Source organism: Nomascus leucogenys, chromosome 25 (genome assembly GCF_006542625.1).
Source record: "Nomascus leucogenys isolate Asia chromosome 25, Asia_NLE_v1, whole genome shotgun sequence".
Taxonomy (NCBI): domain Eukaryota; kingdom Metazoa; phylum Chordata; class Mammalia; order Primates; family Hylobatidae; genus Nomascus; species Nomascus leucogenys.
Window position 1 is genome coordinate 14,598,554 of NC_044405.1, and position 20,118 is coordinate 14,618,671.

The following is a 20,118-nucleotide window of genomic DNA, read 5'->3' on the forward strand; positions in this document are numbered from 1 at the left end:
GGCCAAATTATGATTCTAACTGGATAATAAACAGTTGCTGGTTTTTCTCCAAAGCTATACTAGGGTTTTAATATAAGCCTGATCTTTTTTCTTATGCTGGGTAAGATGATTCCATATGTATGTATGTCTAAATATACATGTATATATATATGCATTGGCTTTGGCTCTATAAATACTTTTAAAAACAAAATTCAGTGTTCTGGACACTATTTTTAGATAGAGGAAAGTTATGGGAAAAAGTCAGAAACCGTGCTGTGAGAAAATGTCCTGCTAACGCATTTCCCAGAATCTCTTTAAGGATGGCTAAAGAGATTATTTATACTTTGCCATTTTTAGAGATATTTCCCTTAAAATATCATTCAGGTTTTTTCATTTACTGTCTACATGAGAAGGAAAGTAGAGGGTTTAGGGGAGGTGGGACTAAAAATAGAAAAGTTAAATATATGTTTTTAAATAACAAAGATATCGTGTATTTATAACTATCTTTTCCAAGTCCCCTGTAGACATCAAATTATCAAATATCTTGGTTAAAATATATTTGGGCTAAATTCTCTGATTATAACCAGAAATATTCATGTGTTTTTGCCCATTCCATTTCATCTGCAGGATTTTTTTTTCATTCATTCTACCTTAGTTAATTAATTAAATGATGATTTGATAGCTGGAGTAGAATATCTATAGGATGTTTTTGAGTCTTGTCTTTTGCTTTTATAGATTGTAAGATGTGCAACCTTAGAAATGTTTGATAGGCTTACAGGTAGTTAGTCAGATATTTAAAGCATATGATATTCATAATACAACAGATATTTTAAAGTGGTTTTTGGTATTCTTTATTTACTTATTTTTTTTTTTTTTTTTAGACAGAGTCTCGCTCTGTCACCCAGGCAGGAGTGCGATGGTGTGATCTTGGTTCACTGCAACCTCTGCCTCCCGGGTTCAAGTGATTTTCTTGCCTCAGCTTCCCAGTTACTTGGGATTACAGGTGCCTGCCACCACGCCCCACTAATTTTTATATTTTTGGTAGAGACGGGGTTTCCTCATGTTGCCCAAGTTGGTCTCGAACTCCTCAAGTGATCTGCCTGCCTCGGCCTCCCAAAGTGTTGGGATTACAGGCATGAGCCACCACACCCAGTGACTTTTGCTATTCTTTAAATGATTCCATGAAACTCATTCTTTACTACTCTCAGATTAATCATTCAGATTTAATTTAGGCTTTTAAACATGAAAAGCTAGTCTAATCTGAAGCCATCTGATACCTTATTAAGACTGTATCTCTTTTTATCCTCCTCAATTGAAAGTAAAATACTTTATATGACCTTAAAGGGGCAGGATTGAACTGGTCAGTGTAAAAGGATACTGAGCAAGTAAGGCAGGTAGAGATATTTCCCATATTTCATTCATTCTAGATGTATATTGCAAAAGCAACTTTTTCTTGAGCCAAGGAAAAAAGATTTAAATGGGGCAGATGAATACTTTTGACATAGAAAAAGAAAGCTCAAAACTAGGAGTATCTTTAGAATAAGCAGGTAATGCTTACTAACCCTAATAACTTCACCTGTAATTTCCAAGGGCCTCTGAGTATTTAGGGAGATGACGCTGGATAAAGTGACAATGGCTCTCTCTTGCTGTCACAGCTGGAAGACCCAGGAGAAGGCGGAGGCTCAGGTGCCCACATGATCAGCACAGCCAGGGTACCTGCCGACAAGCCCGTCCGCATCGCCTTCACCCTCAATGACGCCTCAGGTATACTCCGCTCTGGAAGAAGCGTTGTCTCCCTCATACCCCACATTTCCAGCATCTTTTCTAATGCCACGCCTCTGTGGAAAATTTAAAGTTGCATGCTCGCATGACCTGATGATGGGGAATGTGATATTTCATCATGCTTTGTTAGATGGTGGCTTCCCGAAATGCCTCTAGCGATGCTTTCCTCCACCTTGAATCCTTGGGTCATTTAAACTCTTTTTTTTTCTCCTCTCTCCCCATTCTAGCTTTCTTTTAGAATAAAATTCATTGAGCTATAACAATTTCTAACAATAGCAAAGTGTGTTATTGTTAAAACTGCATGAGGAAACATTTATTAGGAGCTGGCAGTTGGTTAGGTAATATGAAAATATCACTGTTCCATTTCCAGCAACATTTGCTGAAGGGTAAGTTCGAAATGCTGATTTCTCACTGGTGCTCCCACACTTCTGGCTAAATCAACAGACTTCAGCAGGAATGATGAATGGGACAGGTGAGGAGGAGCCTCTCTAAATAGTAAGGTCTGAGGTGAAACTGCCATACTTAGAGCCCTTCGTCATGGCTCCCCTCAGTGACCTCTTAACACACATATTGAATTGCACCACTTTTGAACAAAGGACCTCGTGTGGCAGGAGGTCACAGTGCTGAGGAAAGGAAGGCTTGGCTGTCTTCCACTGGCATCCGCCATTGCTCTTAGTTTAATGTCATCTGTTAAAATCACATGTTTAAACAACATTACCATTGAAACCTTGGGTCTTTTGAGGACTCTCTCTCTCTCTGTTCCTATAATGCCCTTGTAGGGATGATGCTTTAAAAAGTAATGATTAGCCGAGCATGGTGGCTCACGACTGTAATCCCAGTACTTTGGGAGGCCAAGGCAGGAGGATCCCTTGAGCCCAGGAGTTTTGAGACCACCCTGGGCAACACAGGGAGACCTCATCTCTATTTTAAAAAAAGTAGTAATTGAAAAGGTACAGAATCATTCCAAAATAATGCAAAGTAAGGAGCTCTGTGAAATCTGATGTCACACAACCATTGCAGGCTTGGGGTTACTATGCCGGGTGACACATTTAACCTGGAGTTTCCTAGACTGTTAGCCTCCAGTGGAGGATATATTCCGTAGTAGGAAGAGGTGAAGGCTTGACTCTTCGTAATCTATTTTTCCAAACCTCTTCTCATGATCTGCCGTTGTACTATGTCCTCACTCAGGGTCACCCTGAAAGACAGTGGTGAGAAGAAATCCTCCTAACAGGCAAATCAATCCACCCCAACATAGAAATGACAACTGCCATTAACTATACTTCTCTGTCATAATAAGCATTTGCCTATATTATCTCTGATCCTTAAAACAACCATGCGGCCAGGCGCGGTGGCTCACGCCTGTAATCCCAGCACTTTGGGAGGCCGAGGCGGGTGGATCACAAGGTCAGGAGATGGAGATCATTCTGGCTACTATGGTGAAACCCTGTCTCTACTAAAAATACAAAAAAAAATTAGCTGGGTGTGGTGGTGGGTGCCTGTAGTCCCAGCTACTCGGGAGGCTGAGGCAGGAGAATGGCATGAACCCGAGGCGGAGCTTGCATTGAGCCGAGATCGTGCCACTGCACTCCAGCCTGGGCAACAGAGCAGGACTCCGCCTCAACAACAACAACAAAAAAAACACAACCATGCAACATAAGCATTAGTATTCCTTATGTACAGACACAGAGATTGCTGCCTAGAGACCACACTGTTTATAGGTAATGGAGTTATGTTCTGAACTCAGGGCCCTAGGCTTGAAGTCTGAACTTTCTCTATTTTTCAATGCTGCTTCTCTAAAAGGAAAAATGAAAGCCCTTTCTGTTTTTATACATTTCATAGACGCAAGATTTCAGGGAACAGTCAGTGCTTTTCATGGTATCTTGAGTGGCTAGCTCTCAAGACACAGGCATGCAAACCCAAAATCCAGAGGGAAGGAAAACATATAATTTCCTTTCTTTTTTACTCATGCTGCATGTGAGCAGAACAAGTCCTGTTACAATCAACAGTCTCACAAAGAAAATTTCAGTATATAAAGCTTATTTATCTCAGGCAGTGTTAATTTTGGACCAAATAAATTGTACTGTTTCCTTGTCAACATTTTAACAGAATTTAATTTATGTACAGAAAAGAGCTGTGGAGAGGTGAATCTCCATCTTTGGTTTGCCTGAATAACCTCTTTCTTGAAGTACAGGATGTACAACTTGCAATTAATTTGTCACCATTCTTTGAACTCTCTTGGTCCTTGACTAGGAGCTCACAGATGTTTTTCATCCATCAGTTTAGATTGGTTTGTTCCAGTCTCTTTCTCTTCTCTTTCAAATGACTCCAGAATGCCCACTTTCAAAATTCATGGTTTTTAATAGGTAGCCTCAAAAAGGGATTATAAGTTATTTTAAATAATTCCTACCCTCTAGCCCCACGAAAAGATGCTTATGAAAAAAACTTCCCAAATTAAGTATTTTAATCTTATGGTCAGTGTGTCCTCATATCTCTAGAAAGGGCACCTACCTGGAGAACCTAGGGCAGGAGCTGAGGTTCAGTGTTTCTCAACCTTGCCTGATTAAAATCATCACCTGAGAACACTCATTGAAAACACGTGTTCTAAGTCCCCACTCCTATATATTCTGATTCAGGAGACCCATTATTGTTGTAAGAAGAAAAAGAAAACCCCCTCCTATGTTTTATGCATATCACAAATGCAAGATTTCAAAGAATAGTCAGGGCCCAGGACTCTGTATTTTTGCACATACATGCGGCTGAGTGCACAAAAAGATGCTTTGCAGATATTTGGGACACTCCCTTTGAATTCTTGAATAAGGAACATGTGGAGTGTCACACAGGAAAACACTTGCCATCAAGCGAGCCGTGCATGCCTTTTGAATTCCAGTGCATGTGGCCTGCAGACCACACATTTAGGGGGAAACGACGGAAGACCCCCTAGACTTTCATAGTAAATGAGGGCACTAAGGTGGGCTTTTTGAGAGTAATTCTACATTGTTGGATTTATTGTTGATGAATAAGCAGGGTCCATGAGAAAAGAAAACATCTTTGCTTGTGAATGTTGACATGTTCATTTTTTTCTTTCTTTTTTTTTTTTTTTTTGAGACAGAGTCTCTCTCTGTCACCCAGGCTGGCGTGCAGTGGTGCGATATTGGCTCACTGCAACCTCCGCCTCCCTGAGGCAATTCTCCTGCCTGAGCCTCCTGAGTAGCTGGGATTGCAGGCACCTGCCACCACGCCTGGCTAATTTTTGCATTTTTAGTAGAGATGGGGGTTTCACCTTGTTGGCCAGGCTGGTCTCGAACTACTGACCTCAAGCAATTGGCCCACCTCAGCCTCCCAAAGTGCTGGGATTACAGGTGTGAGCCACCGCACCCGGCCCGACATGCTCATTTCTGATAAGCCTAGCCTAGTGCTCATTTCATGCAGTCATTTCAGGACTATATATTCCTGAGATGATTTAGTGTAGAGGTTAAGGACATAGGCTTTAGAGCCAGAGAGGCATGATTTCTAGACCTACCTCCGACACTATTTGTATGATCATTCCACCTTGCTGAAATTCGGTTTCCTGTAAGATGTGTATAGTAGTAATTCACAGGGTTGTAATAAGAAGCCAATGACATCTTATAGGTAAAATATTTAGTAGAGTGTTTGATACAAATTAAGCATTCAACTTATCCCTGAAATTATGACAACTGATTGTGGAGTAGAAGGGAAATGTAAACCACTAAGCAGTTGTGTCTCACCTACATCTCACCTTGATGTCAAGGGAGATTTTATAGTATTACTGACATGCAGTTATTTAGGGACTAGTTATGCAGTTAGTAGATTGTTCGTATCCTATTTTAACTCTGGTCAATTAGCTGAATTTATTTGGTTTCAGTGTTACCAGCACTCTGCCAAAGGTGGGTGGGATGTGCAAAAGAGAACAGCATGACCTCCCATGGGCTTTGTAAGGCAAAGATGTTTGGAGAAAAGTCTGTGTCACCTAGAGCAGTTAGTAATAGCTTCTTGGAAGAGGTGATAGTCAAACTGGGCTTGAAGGCAGGTAGAGTATAGAGGTGTGGTACAGGACAGATGCCATTCCTAGGTACTAGATACAGAAAAGGGGCTACATATCTTGTAACCAGTTTTCTTTCTTTTCCCTCTAAACAGAAAGCAGGAGCAAAACTTAAGAGTCAGGAAGAACATGGTGTGTTCAGAAAAGACTAAAACTAGTCGTTTGGAGCAGAGGTCTGAACTGTGGAAGAGTAACGTGTTGCCTACCGAGCCCTGCTTGAGCCAGCCATTGTTTTGGATACTTACATAGGGTACCTGTTTAGATAGCAATAGATTAGGGTTACCAAGTCAATCTTCAAAGTTCAGCAAAAGGGTTTGGACTTGATCAAAAGCAAGGAAGTGTCAAAAGTCCTTAGAAAAGGGAATAATATATGGGCCGGGCGCGGTGGCTCACGCTTGTGATCCCAGCACTTTGGGAGGCCGAGGCGGGCGGATCACGAGGTCAGGAGATCGAGACCACGGTGAAACCCTGTCTCTACTAAAAATACAAAAAATTAGCCGGGCGTGGTGGCAGGCGCCTGTAGTCCCAGCTACTCGGAGGCTGAGGCAGGAGAATGGTGTGAACCTGGGAGGCAGAGCTTGCAATGAGCCGAGATCGCGCCACTGCACTCCAGCCTGGGTGACAGAGCGAGACTCTGTCTCGGAAAAAAAAAGAAAAGAAAAGGGAATAATATGATGAAAGTGGTAACAATTTGGTGGAATAGTCTGGAATGTGGAGAGATGAGAGAATGGAAGAAGCTTTTTATAATGGTACAAAGTGATGAGAGCCTGCATTAGATAATGTAATGGGATGACTTAATTCAGAATCCATTTTGAAAGAAGGGTTGAAAGGACTTGGTGATAGACTGGCCTTGGTAGATGAGGAGTTGGTCATTATTCAGTGATAGCAGAATGAGCCATAATACTTTGAATAGAACGTGGACCTCCAGGGGTCCTTAAATACAGGAAGCAAGGTTTTGGAGAACACAAATATGTGTGTGTATATATATATTCCTTTACAATGCAATCTCCATTTTCAGCCTATCATCAGAGTGCTTTTTAAGTAATATTTAGGTAATGGTAATTCCCAGAGGCAGTGATGCCTGTCTTTAATGAGCTAATGATATTAATGATAATCAGTATTATTTCTAAACTGGGAATTTCAAAGAGTTGAAACTTCCTAAACTGGAAACTTCATGGAATTAATTTTCTTAATAGAAAAAATGCAGAAGAAAAATATGAATCCCGCCTCTTGGGTTATTCAAGAATCACTGGCCCTTCTCCAGGTAGAGGGAATTTAGAGTTGGACAGACATTAAGATTTCATGTCAATTATATGAGACTTTTCTTCATCTTCAGCTAAGCTAAAATCTGGCATGCTCCTTGTAAATTTAGACCTTGGCTTTGGAATTCTCTCTTTTCCATTTTTTAGAACAGTTTTTTGTTTTACTTAGAAAGAGTCAAGAATACTAGTATCAGCTCAAGCTGGTAGCTTTTAATATTTTGTTTTTAAAAATTCTTTCTGGCCAGGCACGGTGGCTCATACCTATAATCCCAGCACTTTGGGAAGCTGAGCCAGGAGGATCACTTGAGGCCAGGCAAGACCAGCCTGGGCAACATAATGAGACTTATCTCTATAAAAAAATCAAAAAATAAGCCGGGCGTGGTGGTGCATGTCTGCAGTCCCAGTTCCTGGGGCACTCGCTTGAGTCCAGGGGATCCAGGCTGCAATGAGCCATGATTACACCACTGCACTCCAGCCTGGGTGACAGAGCAAGACCCTATCTCAAAAAAAAATTCTTTCAAGCTGTTAGAAATTTTTTATATCTGGATATGAATTAATCGTATGACACTTAGTTTTTTTTGTTTTTTTTTTTTGGTAATCCAGAACCCATACCATTGGTGTCACTTTTAAATAATACAATTTTCTCCTCAAATATCAGGATGTTTTGTGTAGTAGGGAGAATTACATGGAGTAGTTGCAATAGCCACCTTTGAATCCAATGCAATAAGTTGGGTGTTAGGTGAAATCTTTTTGTGTACACTTCTAAAACTGGCTCTCAGCAAAATTATGGTGCAGGTGAAGTGTCTTTTTATTTATCATTATTTTTTAAGGCTAGTCAAGTGAAACACTGGGAGAAGAGAAGGAACAAAGGAATCTGTAGTTGGTTGTGATTAATTAGTTGTAAACACCATTGTACTCTGACCAGCCACAGAGTGTCTTTTGTCACTGTCCTCTTCCTTCAACCGTTTCTACCTTCAGTATTATTCCCCTTGTCCTCCTCAGGATCCGAAGTAGTCTTCGGATCTAGTAATCTCTTCTCTCCACACTTTTAATCATTGTTCTCTGGAATAACTCTGCAAAATCTCATCCGCACTAAGCTATAAATGAATATTGAGTTTACCATTTTCCCCTCTCTTCTTTTTTTTTTGAGACAAAGTATCACTCTCTCACCCAGGCTGGAGTGCAGTGGTGTGATCTTGGCTCACTGCAACCTTCACCTCCTGGGTTCAAGCCATTCTCCTGCCTCAGTGTCCTGAGTAGCTGGGATTATAGGCGTGCGCCACCATGCTCAGCTAATTTTTGTATTTTTAGTAGAGATGGGGTTTCCCCATGTTGGCCAGTCTGGTCTCAAACTCCTGACCTCAGGTGACCGCCCACCTTGGCCTCCCAAAGTGCTGGGATTACAGGAGTGAGCCACGATGCCCAGGCCCCCTCTCTGGCTTTTTTTTTTTTTTTTTTCTGCATATTCACAGGGAACTCTGTAGGAAGTCAAGGGATAAAGTTCCCACTGGGATTTTAGAAACCAGGAACCAGGCATTTGCAGGAAACTGAGGCTCGGACAGTCATTATGAACTCTCTCGAATCACCTTCTGTCCCAACATGAGCTTACATTTAAAACTGTCTCAGCATGCAGTGACAACATTCAGTCACAAGTGCCTTAAGGGCACGGTGGAAGGTGGGTGTCTCCTGTATTTACATTTCTGATGGAGCGCAGAGTTGAGAACTATAGTAGAAACTGAATTATCAAATACTTATAAAATCAGTAATACACTATCTATAACCACTTGGGGCTCATTATCCTGGTGTCAGATGAAGAGTCTGAGATACTATGGGATTTATTGGTTGGAATGTATTACTTAAAGTTGGGAAGAAAGGCCAGAAAGGAGGTGAGTGTTTATTGAGTACTTAGGAGTAGTGCTTTTCCTGGTATCTTCTCATCAATTTAATATTGGCTGCAACCCCACCGGAAGGTGCTATTCCACTCATTTTCACAAAAGTGGAAATAAATGTTTGCTAAGTGAGGCGAAGTGACTTGCTTCAAATCATGCAATTAATAAGTGGAAGGAGGGTTCAAAGCCAGATCCTCAGGACTGTTACTTCATTGCCCGTTTAGAGGCAGAGTTCATGTTATAAGAGAAAGCTCAAAGCTTCCTGACAACAAATAGCTTCCCAAGGGCCATGGGGTTGATGGAGGAAGGTTACTTCTGGTATGTTGTGGTAGGAAAGAAGAAAAAAAGGGGTAAATTTTCTTTGGTGGTGTGCTGAAGGATAAATATACTTCCAATAGGCTCTTGTTTGTTTGCTTATTTATTTCTTTATTTAGACAGGATCTCACTGTGTCGCCAGGCTGGAGTGCAGTGGTGCAATCTTGGCTCACTGCAGCCTCAACCTCCTGGGCTCAAACTATCCTCCCACCTCAGCCTCCCAAGTAGCTAGGACTAGAGGCATGCACCACGATACTCAGTTTCTTGTTTATTTTTTGTAGAGACAGCATCTCACTATGTTGCTCAGGCTGGGCTTGGACTCCTGGGCTCAAGCAATCCACTCACGTCAGCCTCCCAAAGTGCTGAGATTATGGGCATAAGCCACTGCCCCTGGCCCCAATAAGTTCTTCTTGAGGCAGGTGTTTTTCGGACAGTGAGTATGTTATAACCTAAGTCAGTCAAAATATTCTAACAACAGGATAAATCGATGACATTCACAAAATGATAGCTACAATAATAGTGAATAGGTGTTTCCAAGAAACATAAAATTTGTCCTTGGCTGGGCGCAGTGGCTCACGCTTGTAATCCCAGAGCTTTGGGAGACAGAGGTGGGGGGATCACGAGGTCAGGAGATGGAGACCATCCTGGCTAACATGGTGAAACCCCGTCTCTACTAAAAATACAAAAAATTAGCCGGGTGTGGTGGCAGGTACCTGTAGTCCCAACTACTCAGGAGGCCGAGGCAGGAGAATCGCTTGAACCTGGGAGGCGGAGGTTGCAGTGAGCCGAGATTGAGTCACTGCACTCCAGCCTGGACGACAGAGCGAGACTCCATCTCAAAAAAAAAAAAATAAATAAAAGAGAAATTGTTCTTAATTAAATCAAGTCTCTTTTTGCATAGCAAAACCAGTCTATTCATGCATGATCTTGTTAGCCTGACAATTTTAGGTACTGGTTAAGATAATATCATGTTTATTAATTTACAAAGATTTGAAAACCTGCTTTGTCATCCCAAATCTCTATCTTTATCCATATTTGTGTTAATATCCACATCCATCTCTATAGCTATACTTGTAATCTTCTGGGCCCTGAAAATCCAATGTATATTAAATAATTCACATCTCTAGTGTTTAATAAGCAGGAAGCAAAGTTTTAAAAAGCTTTTGATGTGTCTTAAAACTATGTGATACTGTAACAAGGACTTAGGTATCTAGAAATTAAATTTTTTTGATATATTGGGAATGTGCATTGGCTACCTTTTATCACATATTTTATTCCTAAAAATAAAATATTAATTTAAATTTAGATTTAAAATGACAGTACTCAAAGACCTTTCATGCGTAAGTTAATTTTTTTTTTTTTTTACAATCTTTCATATAAAAAGTGTTTGGAAGTAAATTTTGTTTTTGAGACAAGTTCTCACTCTGTCACTCAGGCTCTAGTGCAGTAGCATGATCTCTGCTCACTGCATCCTCAACCTCCCATTCTGAAGCGATCCTCCCACCTCAGCCTCCCAAGTAGCTGGGACTTCAGGTGTGCACCACCATGCCCAGCTAATTGTTTTGTATTTTGTAGAGATGGGGTTTTGCCATGTTACCTAGGCCGGTCTTGAACTCCTGGGCTGAAGCAATCCTCTCACCTCAGCCTCCTAAAGTGCTGGAATTCCAGGCATGAGCCACTGCACCTGGACAGAAGATTCTTAAATTCAGATTTAAATGAAGAGAGTAAATCCACAAGACCTGAGGTTATGGCTGCATCAGGGAAATCTCTCTTAAGTGGCAGAGGGAGAACTCAGTAATTACAGTCAGTGACCTTAACCCTGTGTGTTGCCTTTGTATTATTCAGATGATGAAGAATAATTCCCCATCTCAGAAGTTTAGCTTGATAGAATAGACATGGGTTAGAGGAAAAAGTGACACTACTCACATATATACACACACAGCTCTCCTGTCTCCACATTACTCCTTTGGTCGGGTTTATGGTGAAAAGGAATGAAAAGTGAACTTAATTATATTAAGCATTCATTATTATTACTGGTTATTTCCTAGGTGCTGGGCTTTGGGCTAGTGATTGACATATACATTCCTTTATCAATAGCAATTTTCAGAGGCAGGTAATACCCTTCCCATTCTGCAGAGGAGGAAACTGAGTCTCCAGAAGATTATGCCAATTGTTTGCATTCACCAATTAAAAAGTGGCCAATCTGAGATTCAAATGCAAGTCTGTGTCCTACTGAACGTTGTACTGACCCGCTGTGTTCTTAGTGGTTAGGAGCCTTCATAGGCAAACAGTTCCCAGGAAAGTTTCTGTATGAGCCTCAGCACTTAAGCCACTACCCAGATTCACTTGCCTTGTAAGTGTCAGTTTGTCCCTGGTGACCTGCAGGACAATTTACAGGACACCAGCACTCAGAGGTCATACTGCAGGTAGAATAGGCTTCATAATTTGCAAGGCATGGTGCAAAATGAAAATGCAGGGTTCCTCATTCAAAAATTATTAAGAAATTCAAGACACTGTAGCAGAGCATTAAATTAAGCGTGGGGCTCATCTGGAGGGAGGGCTCTGTGTGATCACATAGGTCCAATGCCCATTAAGCCAGCTGTAACTGCAGGAAATGTCAACAAATTCAGTGGATCTTGGGCAAGGCTGCCTCTTGTGTTCTGCTTGGGGAGTGGAGTGGGCTTGGGAATGTCCTCTGGGCATGGCTTTCCCTCTCCTGAGGTCTTCTCCGTGTGGAAACCTAAACACTTTTTTTTTTGACGCAGAGTTTCGCTCTTGTTGCCCAGGCTGGAGTGCAGTGGCGCGATCTCGGCTCACTGCAACCTCCGCCTCCTGAGTTCAAGCAATTCTCCTGCCTCAGCCTCCCGAGTAGCTGGGATTACAGGCATGTGCCACCACACCTGGCTAATTTTTGTATTTTTGGTAGAGACTGGGTTTCTCCATGTTGGTCAGGCTGGTCTCGAACTCCCGACCTCAGGTGATCCGCCTACCTTGGCCTCCCAAAGTGCTGGGATTACAGGCGTGAGCTACCACGCCCGGCCCAACCTAAACACTTTTAAACAAGGATTTAGGGCTTCTCAACTTACACCCCAGTTATGTCTACGATGGGGAGCACAGTGGGAGGGGGAGATGATTGATTGTAAAACCCAGTGAAGATGCTGTTTACAACAGTGGTTCTCAAAACCTGGTCTGGCTTTGATGAAGTTTTCACTCCTCTGATATAAAGAAAGAAAGAAGGGTACAACAGTGAGGTGTTTTGGGTATATGCTTATTTTTATCTGTAAATCTAAATGTAATATAATGGCCACTCCTTTACTCTATGATTGCCTTATGATTTTGGTGTTGAAATGTTCTCTCTGTCATAAAGGGATACTAATGATATCTGGTGGTCATTTTTGAATCATCTTCACTAGCTAAGTAAAAAATTGGATGCTCTTAAGACATAATTCCCAATATTTTAGGGAATTTTATTTTTTTGAGATGGAGTCTAGCTCTGTTGCCCAGGCTGGAGTGCAGGGGCTTGATCTTGGCTCACTGCAACCTCTGGTTCTCACTGCAGCATCCTGGGTTCAAGTGATTCTCCTGTCTCAGCCTCCCAAGTAGCAGGGACAACAGGCATGTGCCACCATGCCAGGCTGATTTTTGTATTTTTAGTGGAGACGGAGTTTCACCATGTTGGCCAGGCTGGTCTCGAACTCCTGACCTCAAGTGATCCTCCCGCCTGGGCCTCCCAAAGTGCTAGGATTACAAGTATGAGTCACTGTGCCCAGCCAGAATATTTTAGGGAAAATTTTACTGGTTCATGAAATACAAGTGTGAGAACCTATGGACTAGTAAGTGAAGAAGAGCGGAGTGGTATGGGGGAAAGAGCCCAGGGCTGGGGAACACCCCTTAGTCTTACATGGCCACGAATCATGGAGTCTTGGGTGGCTTCTTTCCCTTTTTGGGGTCCTTGTGTTTAGCTCTACTCTGAGGGGGCTGGACCAGATTGTTGCCTAGTCCTTTCCAGATTCAATATTCTCTGTTAACTGATTGCTAGCTCTCATTGCTAAATAACAGGGAGGATTTGGATTACAGACCCAATATGTCCTATTTATTCAAGTTACGGAGAAACACGGAGAAGAAATTGAAGGGAATCTATAAACAAAACAATCCTGAAACCAACCCAACAGCTGCTCAGTAGATGTCGAAAAGAGCCCATCATCAAATGTACTATGGTGCATCGTAATGGTTGGGCTATCGATAAGAAAGTTCTAGCTTAAGGACGTTGGCTTGGTCACATTGTATTTGCCAAACAGGCAGTGAACATCTGTTTATATAAAAAATTTTCCTCTTCTTTCCTTTATATTTCATCCTTTAAAAAGTTTCTTAGGATACATTTTGCTTGGTCTAGTAAGTCTATGGTGCCATTTTGAAGAAGCCTTCAAATTACTTCCTTAATGCATTAAAAATATGATAAAGTGATCTGCCAATTTGCATAAGTCTCAGTCCCAGTCTTGCACAAAAAAAATTGGTAAATAGATTTTAATAAAAATGTACCTGTGCTGTGATTTTGTCCCATTATGAACATATCTAGCAACTTTTTCTTTTTTTTTTTTCAAAAAAAGCTACATTTGCTAGAGGGTCTCTTGTACAGCTACTGTACAGTCTACTTTATGCTTCTGGAATTGTCAAAACAAACTTAACTGCTGTCAGGAACTCCGATCCGGTATCACTGTCAAAATGTTTTACAACGATTCAGCCAAATGTTTTTGGAACAGCTGTGCTACTAGTCAGCCTGAGTCATTTTCCTTCTTTCCTTTTGGCCCAATCCAGTGATTCATCATCCTGCTTTTAGAATATTTGCCTATTTTTAAAACCAGTCAAAGAAGGCAGCCACTGTTTAAAAGTAAACACACCACACATCAACTTGGGGCAGCTTTGTAAGCAGCTTCACAAGCCCTGAAATTTCTGGCTGGTAGGGATGCCAGCTAAACCAGATGGCATCAAACAGTGAAATACAGGCCTGGCTTTCAGACTTGGTAGGCTTCATACATCTGTCTTCGGTTTTCTTGTTTCCGCTGCTATTTCCTGCTTGGGTTAATCCAACTTGATCCGTTCTTTAACAAAAGTCTTACTTTTTATTTTGCTCGACTCTCTAAAACATCTATTGTATGTTGATTTCTGTGTTAATCAATTAGACTTTTATTTCAACTCAAGGAGTCCAATTTGAAGCTACTTTATTTATCTGTAAATTTATCAGTATGGTCACATATGTGTGACTCGACATGGTGTGACTATAAATAAGGACGTAGATTTCCACAACGGGCCTCATTAAGTCTGTTGATACCAGGTGTTTGCTATTTACATTACTGTAGTAAAGTAAATGGATAACTTTTTTTTTTTTTTTTTTTTTTTTTTTTTTTTTTTTAGTAATTAAGCAGGAAGGAGTGTGACTTCACAGGGGCCAAGGCTGATTAAGTCTCAGGAAGCCTTGAGGTTCATTCCTGGCTGTCTTCTAGAATTCTAGAATGTCTCAGCTGCTCTCATACTTTACAGAGTGGTTTCTCCTTCCAACAAGTGCCTGCTTGTCTATGATTATTAGGGTTGGGATGCACAAGTATAGTATGTTCCCATTTACCTTTGCCAAATCATTCTGGCCTTGGACCCAATGAGCTAAAATGGTCGTGATGTCTAGGTTATTAAACTTGTACTGCAGTGAATGTAAATGCACTTAAGACCAAAATCAGTTTCACAAATCATAGGTTTTATAATGAAGCCTACCTCTAAAGGTTCAGTGGTGACAAGTGCATTATTTCTGCCTTTTGTCCAATTCTTTGCAAATGTTGGGGTGGATTTAACAAGGCACAGTAATTGGCAGAATTTGTCACTTCTAGTCTAAGTAGAGCATTCAAAGGGCCTGGGGACTGAATCTCAATTCCTCTGAAGATTGTCCTCTAACCTGCAGCAAGAGGCTTGGGAAATTTCTCAGTTTCTATGTGTTCTGTGAGCTAAAGTTAAGTGATATCACTGAATCTGAGGACAGCCATTGTCTAGCATAGGAGCAGATATAAAACAGATTCAAATTTGGTGATGCATTGTCATTATTTTAAACTACTTTTAAATGGAAGTATTGTTATACTACTCGTGACTAAAATATACCAGAGACTATTAAGTGATATGACCCTTGAGGGGTTTGCTCAAAGTGAATACCGTGCTTGTTTAAATTATCTTTCTGGTGATTATCTTCGATGCTTTCAATGCCTTAGATGCCAGAAATGCCTTGTGTACTGCATTTTATTCTGGACTGTACTATCAGCGCATTGGGAGAGGATACTTGTTTCCACATTGTATGTGGCCCATGTCACTTCTTCTAGTTCAAAAAGAACACCAACAAGTTTTTATCAAGAAATTCGGTGATGACTATGAAAACATAAAAACTGTTATCTTTTCTTGCTTTATTATAATTTAAAATAGCTTTGGTTTTTAAATTATTTTTTCACCTTGTATTTTGCATACATACTGTGTATGTATAGTATGTGTACTGTATATGCGTATGTGCACTGTAAATGTATATATGTATAGGTACTATATATGTATATGTACTGTATGTGTATGTGTACTATATGTATAAGTGTACTGTATATGTAGTATATGCACTGTATCTGTACTGTATACATATATGCACTGTATACGTATCTGCACTGTGTATGTGTACTGTATGTATGTACTGTATATGTATATGTACTGCATATGTATCTGTATTGTATCTGTATGTGTACTGTACATATCTTACTGTATCTGTACTGTATATATATGTGTACTGTATATGTATCTGTACTGTATCTATTATATATGTGTACTGTATCTGTATTGTATATGTATGTGTACTGTGTATGTATCTGTACTGTACCTGTACTGTATGTATGTGTGTACTGTATATGTATCTGTACCGTCTGTATTATATATGTGTATGTGTACTGTATGTGTATTTGTATTGTATGTGTATGTGTACTGTGTATGTATGTATCTGTGCTGTATATGTGTACTGTATATATCTAACTGTATCTGTACTGTATATATATGTGTGCTGTATAAATCTAACTGTGTCTGTACTGTATATATATATGTGTACTGTATATGTATCTGTACCGTATCTATTATATATGTGTACTGTATCTGTATTGTATATGTATGTGTACTGTGTATGTATCTGTACTGTATCTCTATTATATATGTATGTGTATGTGTACTGTATATGTATCTGTACTGTATCTCTATTATATATGTATGTGTATGTGTACTGTATCTGTATTGTATATGTATGTGTACTGTATATGTATCTGTACTGTATGTCTATTATATGTTTGTATATGTGTACTGTATGTGTATCTGTATTGTATATGTGTGTACCGTATATGTATCTGTACTGTACCTGTACTGTATGTATATGTGTACTGTATGTGTATCTGTACTGTATCTCTATTATATATGTATATGTAGGTGTACTGTATGTGTATCTGTACTGTACCTGTACTGCATGTATATGTGTACTGTGTATGTACTGGGGTAGGGATTGGAAATGAGTGGCCAATGGACCTTAGAGCCAGAGAGTACCTGGAGATAATGGAAGTTCTGCTTTCTCACACCAAGGCTGGGTCAGCATTATGTTCTTGAAGAGATTTGGGGGTGACTTGGATATTTTGACCCATATTTTGGTCAGGTTTCCTCAAATGCTTCTTAGAACTGCATCTTCCGATCCAGCAACAGCTGCCTATTGCCAACCAGTCAACGTAAGCACGAGTTAGGAGGTCTTTCGGGACTCTCTGGGCTCTGGCGCTCCCTAACAAAGCTGTGAATTCTGCCGCAGGGTAGAGTGCTGCCTGGTGTATTGGAAAGAAACGCCCCATTTGGGTTGCTGCCTGCTTCTCACTGTAACCCAGAATGAGTTTCTGGTTAACTGCCTGTTAGTGTGGTTTGTGGTAGGAGCAGACAGCAATACCATCACAGCTTGCGGCACTTGGAGTCATTGAGAGCAGAACGAATGCTTCTACTTTTCACTAACATGTTCCCTTGTCCCATTAAAGTCCTTCTGGCCACCTCATTAGCACCTTGTTAAAGCATTTTGTTTCATATCATATTTTTTGGTTTTGGCCAATGTAAGAGTATTGAAAGACAAGCAGTCCTTCTTAATTGGAGAGCTGCCAGCCTGGACATTTGAGGATTCTGATATTTGCTTGCAAAATTTTGTTCAGGCGACCTAAGCTCTCCATGCATCTGTGTGTAGGGAAGACGAGCAAAATTGTCCTTTACATTCTGTCTGTCCCCAACTGAAGTGATGAAATGAAACAGTGTATACTGATGGTCTAACTATGGGGGAGTCCAAGGACACCACTCCTACAAGAAAGAGCTCCACAGTGAAGAATCATTTTATTTCCTTGTTTTAGATGATACACCCCCTGAAGACTCCATTCCTTTGGTCTTTCCAGAATTAGACCAGCAGCTACAGGTAAGGATTTTTCTAAAGTCTCTCTTCTTTCCTCCTTAGTGTCATAAAGTATAGCAAGCTGGGCGGAGAGTGGCCTGACTAGGGGAGACTGACTTGGACCCAGAATGTGGGACTTTGAAGTCGTCAAGGATTACATTTCTAGAGCTCCAAAGTCAGGCTGAAGCCCTCATGGAATGCCCCTGTCTGGTTATCTGGCTATGGCACCAGGACAGCAAGTGCTTATAGTGTAACCTGGCTCCTATTTTTAAGGAGTTCTGGAGCCTGGGAAAAGGACGGGTCCCTTCTCTACTTCGGTATGGCTGTCTCTAGGTCATTGCATTTTTGGCTGTGTTTGGGGTTAGTGATTTAGTGCTAAACTCTGCAGAGAAAACTTACCATGTTTGCCAAGACTTTGGAATAACCTTCCTTTCTCTGTTCCCTGCCCCTTCCCCAGTTCTCTGACAACTTTTAATGGAATATAACTATTTTAACTTAAACTTTCTGAAAATTGACTTGTTGGACCCATGACAAATTATTTTGTATATGTGGTTTCTGAGTGATCTGTCGAAAGATATTTTAATACACCAGAATTATTTGAAAGGAGCTCATTTATCACATTTTAATTTTCTTCACATTATCCATGGTGATTCCAGGCAAAAATGGCTTTCAGAAGAGGTTCTGTCTAAAATACCTGGATACTGGCCTTGGGCCAGCCATTCTCTTGAATACTTAACTTTGTAGTCACATTTAGGCAAGTCCAATAGGGGTCTTGAATCCTGTACACAGACATTTCTTGGTCACCACTTTTTTCTCCTAAATATTGATTTTGAAAGCCTTTAGGAGGGATTTGTAATCTCCAGTTCCCAACAGGCCCTGACATACCCTATTATCTTCTACACAGCAGCTTTTCCCATTTGTGTGTGTGCCTGGTGTCCTAGGGTCATTTGAGTTTGGGATTCTTCTTCCTGGACAGCCCTCAACAGAGGTGGAAGAAGAACCAAGAATGAGCCCTTCCACAAGCCAAGATAGTGTTCCTTTTTGTTTGCTTCTGTTCTTACCTCAGTTCGCAGAGCACTGTGTTAAAAGCCTGGGAGCAACCAGGTCAGGTTTGAAGAGCTGGTGTTCTACTGCCAGGGTGGTCTCTAAAAACCAACTGAGGGTGACTCAGGTGTGACCTGGCCGCTTGGAGGAGTCCTCATTCTCACCTTTGTAGCAGTCCTGGGCATTGTCTTAGCTTTCCAACAGAAAGCTGCTCAACAGAGCATTATCAGTTATGTAGGTATTACTGAAAATTGTATAGGAGGTCGGAGGGTTACACTGATCACCACACAGCTGTCAAAACAGCTCTGTCATCCCCTAAAATTTCCTCTCTAGCTATCAGCCATCACGTCTCCCTCTTTTTTCTATCCTCCATGCAGGGTTCTCAACCCAGCTCTCCTGGCTTCTAATATCTAACCATAGTCTCTCCCTCCCCACCCCCACCAATATCTCTTCTTTTCAGCATGAAGAACAATTCAGCCCTCCCTCTGCCTTTCCCTTTTTTTTTTTTTTTTTTTTGAGACAGAGTCTCCCTCGGTCACCCAGGCTGGAGTGCAGTGATGTGATCTCGGCTCACTGCATACTCCACCTCCTGGGTTCAAGCGATTCTCCCATCTCAGCCTCCCTAGTAGCTGGAATTACAGGCATGTGCCACCACGCCCGGATACTTTTTGTATGTTTAGTAGAGACGGGGTTTTGCCATGTTGGCCAGACTGGTCTCAAACTCCTGACCTCAAGTGATCCGCCTGCCTCAGCCTTCCAAAGTGCTAGGATTGCAGGCGTGAGCCACCGCACCTGGCCTGCATTTTTGTCTGGTCTGTTCACACTGCAAGTGATAGTTCTTGCTTAGGTTCTGTTCTCACAGAGGGGCTGTCTATGTGCTGCTGGTGGTGTAATTGGGATTGCCATTGAAAGTAATGCCATTGGCCAGGTGCTGTGGCTCACACCTGTAATCCCAGCACTTTGGGAGGCTGAGGCGGGTGGATAAGACAGCCTAGTCAATATGGTGAAACCCCATCTCTACTAAAAATACAAAAATTAGCCAGGTGTGGTGGCACACGCCTATAGTCCCAGCTACTAGGGAGGCTGAGGCAGGAGAATCACTTGAAACCGGGAGGCGGAGGTTGCAGTGAGCCGAAGGTTGCTATGAGCCAAGATCATACCACTGCACTCCAGCCTGGGCAACAGAGCAAGACTCCATCTCAAAAAAATAAAAAAGAAAGTAATGGCAAAAACTACAACTTCTTTTGCACCAACCTAATAGCTATTTTTTCCCCTAGTCACATTTTTTCCTCTTTATTCTATGGTCATGTCAAAACTATTTTA

The 20,118-nt window shown here is 41.3% G+C and overlaps 1 protein-coding gene across 1 annotated transcript in view; it reads left to right on the top strand.

Moving 5' to 3' along the window:
• MAP3K7CL (MAP3K7 C-terminal like) overlaps positions 1-20,118 on the top strand; it is a 96,288-nt gene that overhangs the window by 51,548 nt on the left and 24,622 nt on the right. The window contains 1 exon segment of the mRNA XM_030806352.1: positions 17,714-17,775. Coding sequence (XP_030662212.1) covers positions 17,714-17,775 — 62 coding nt within the window.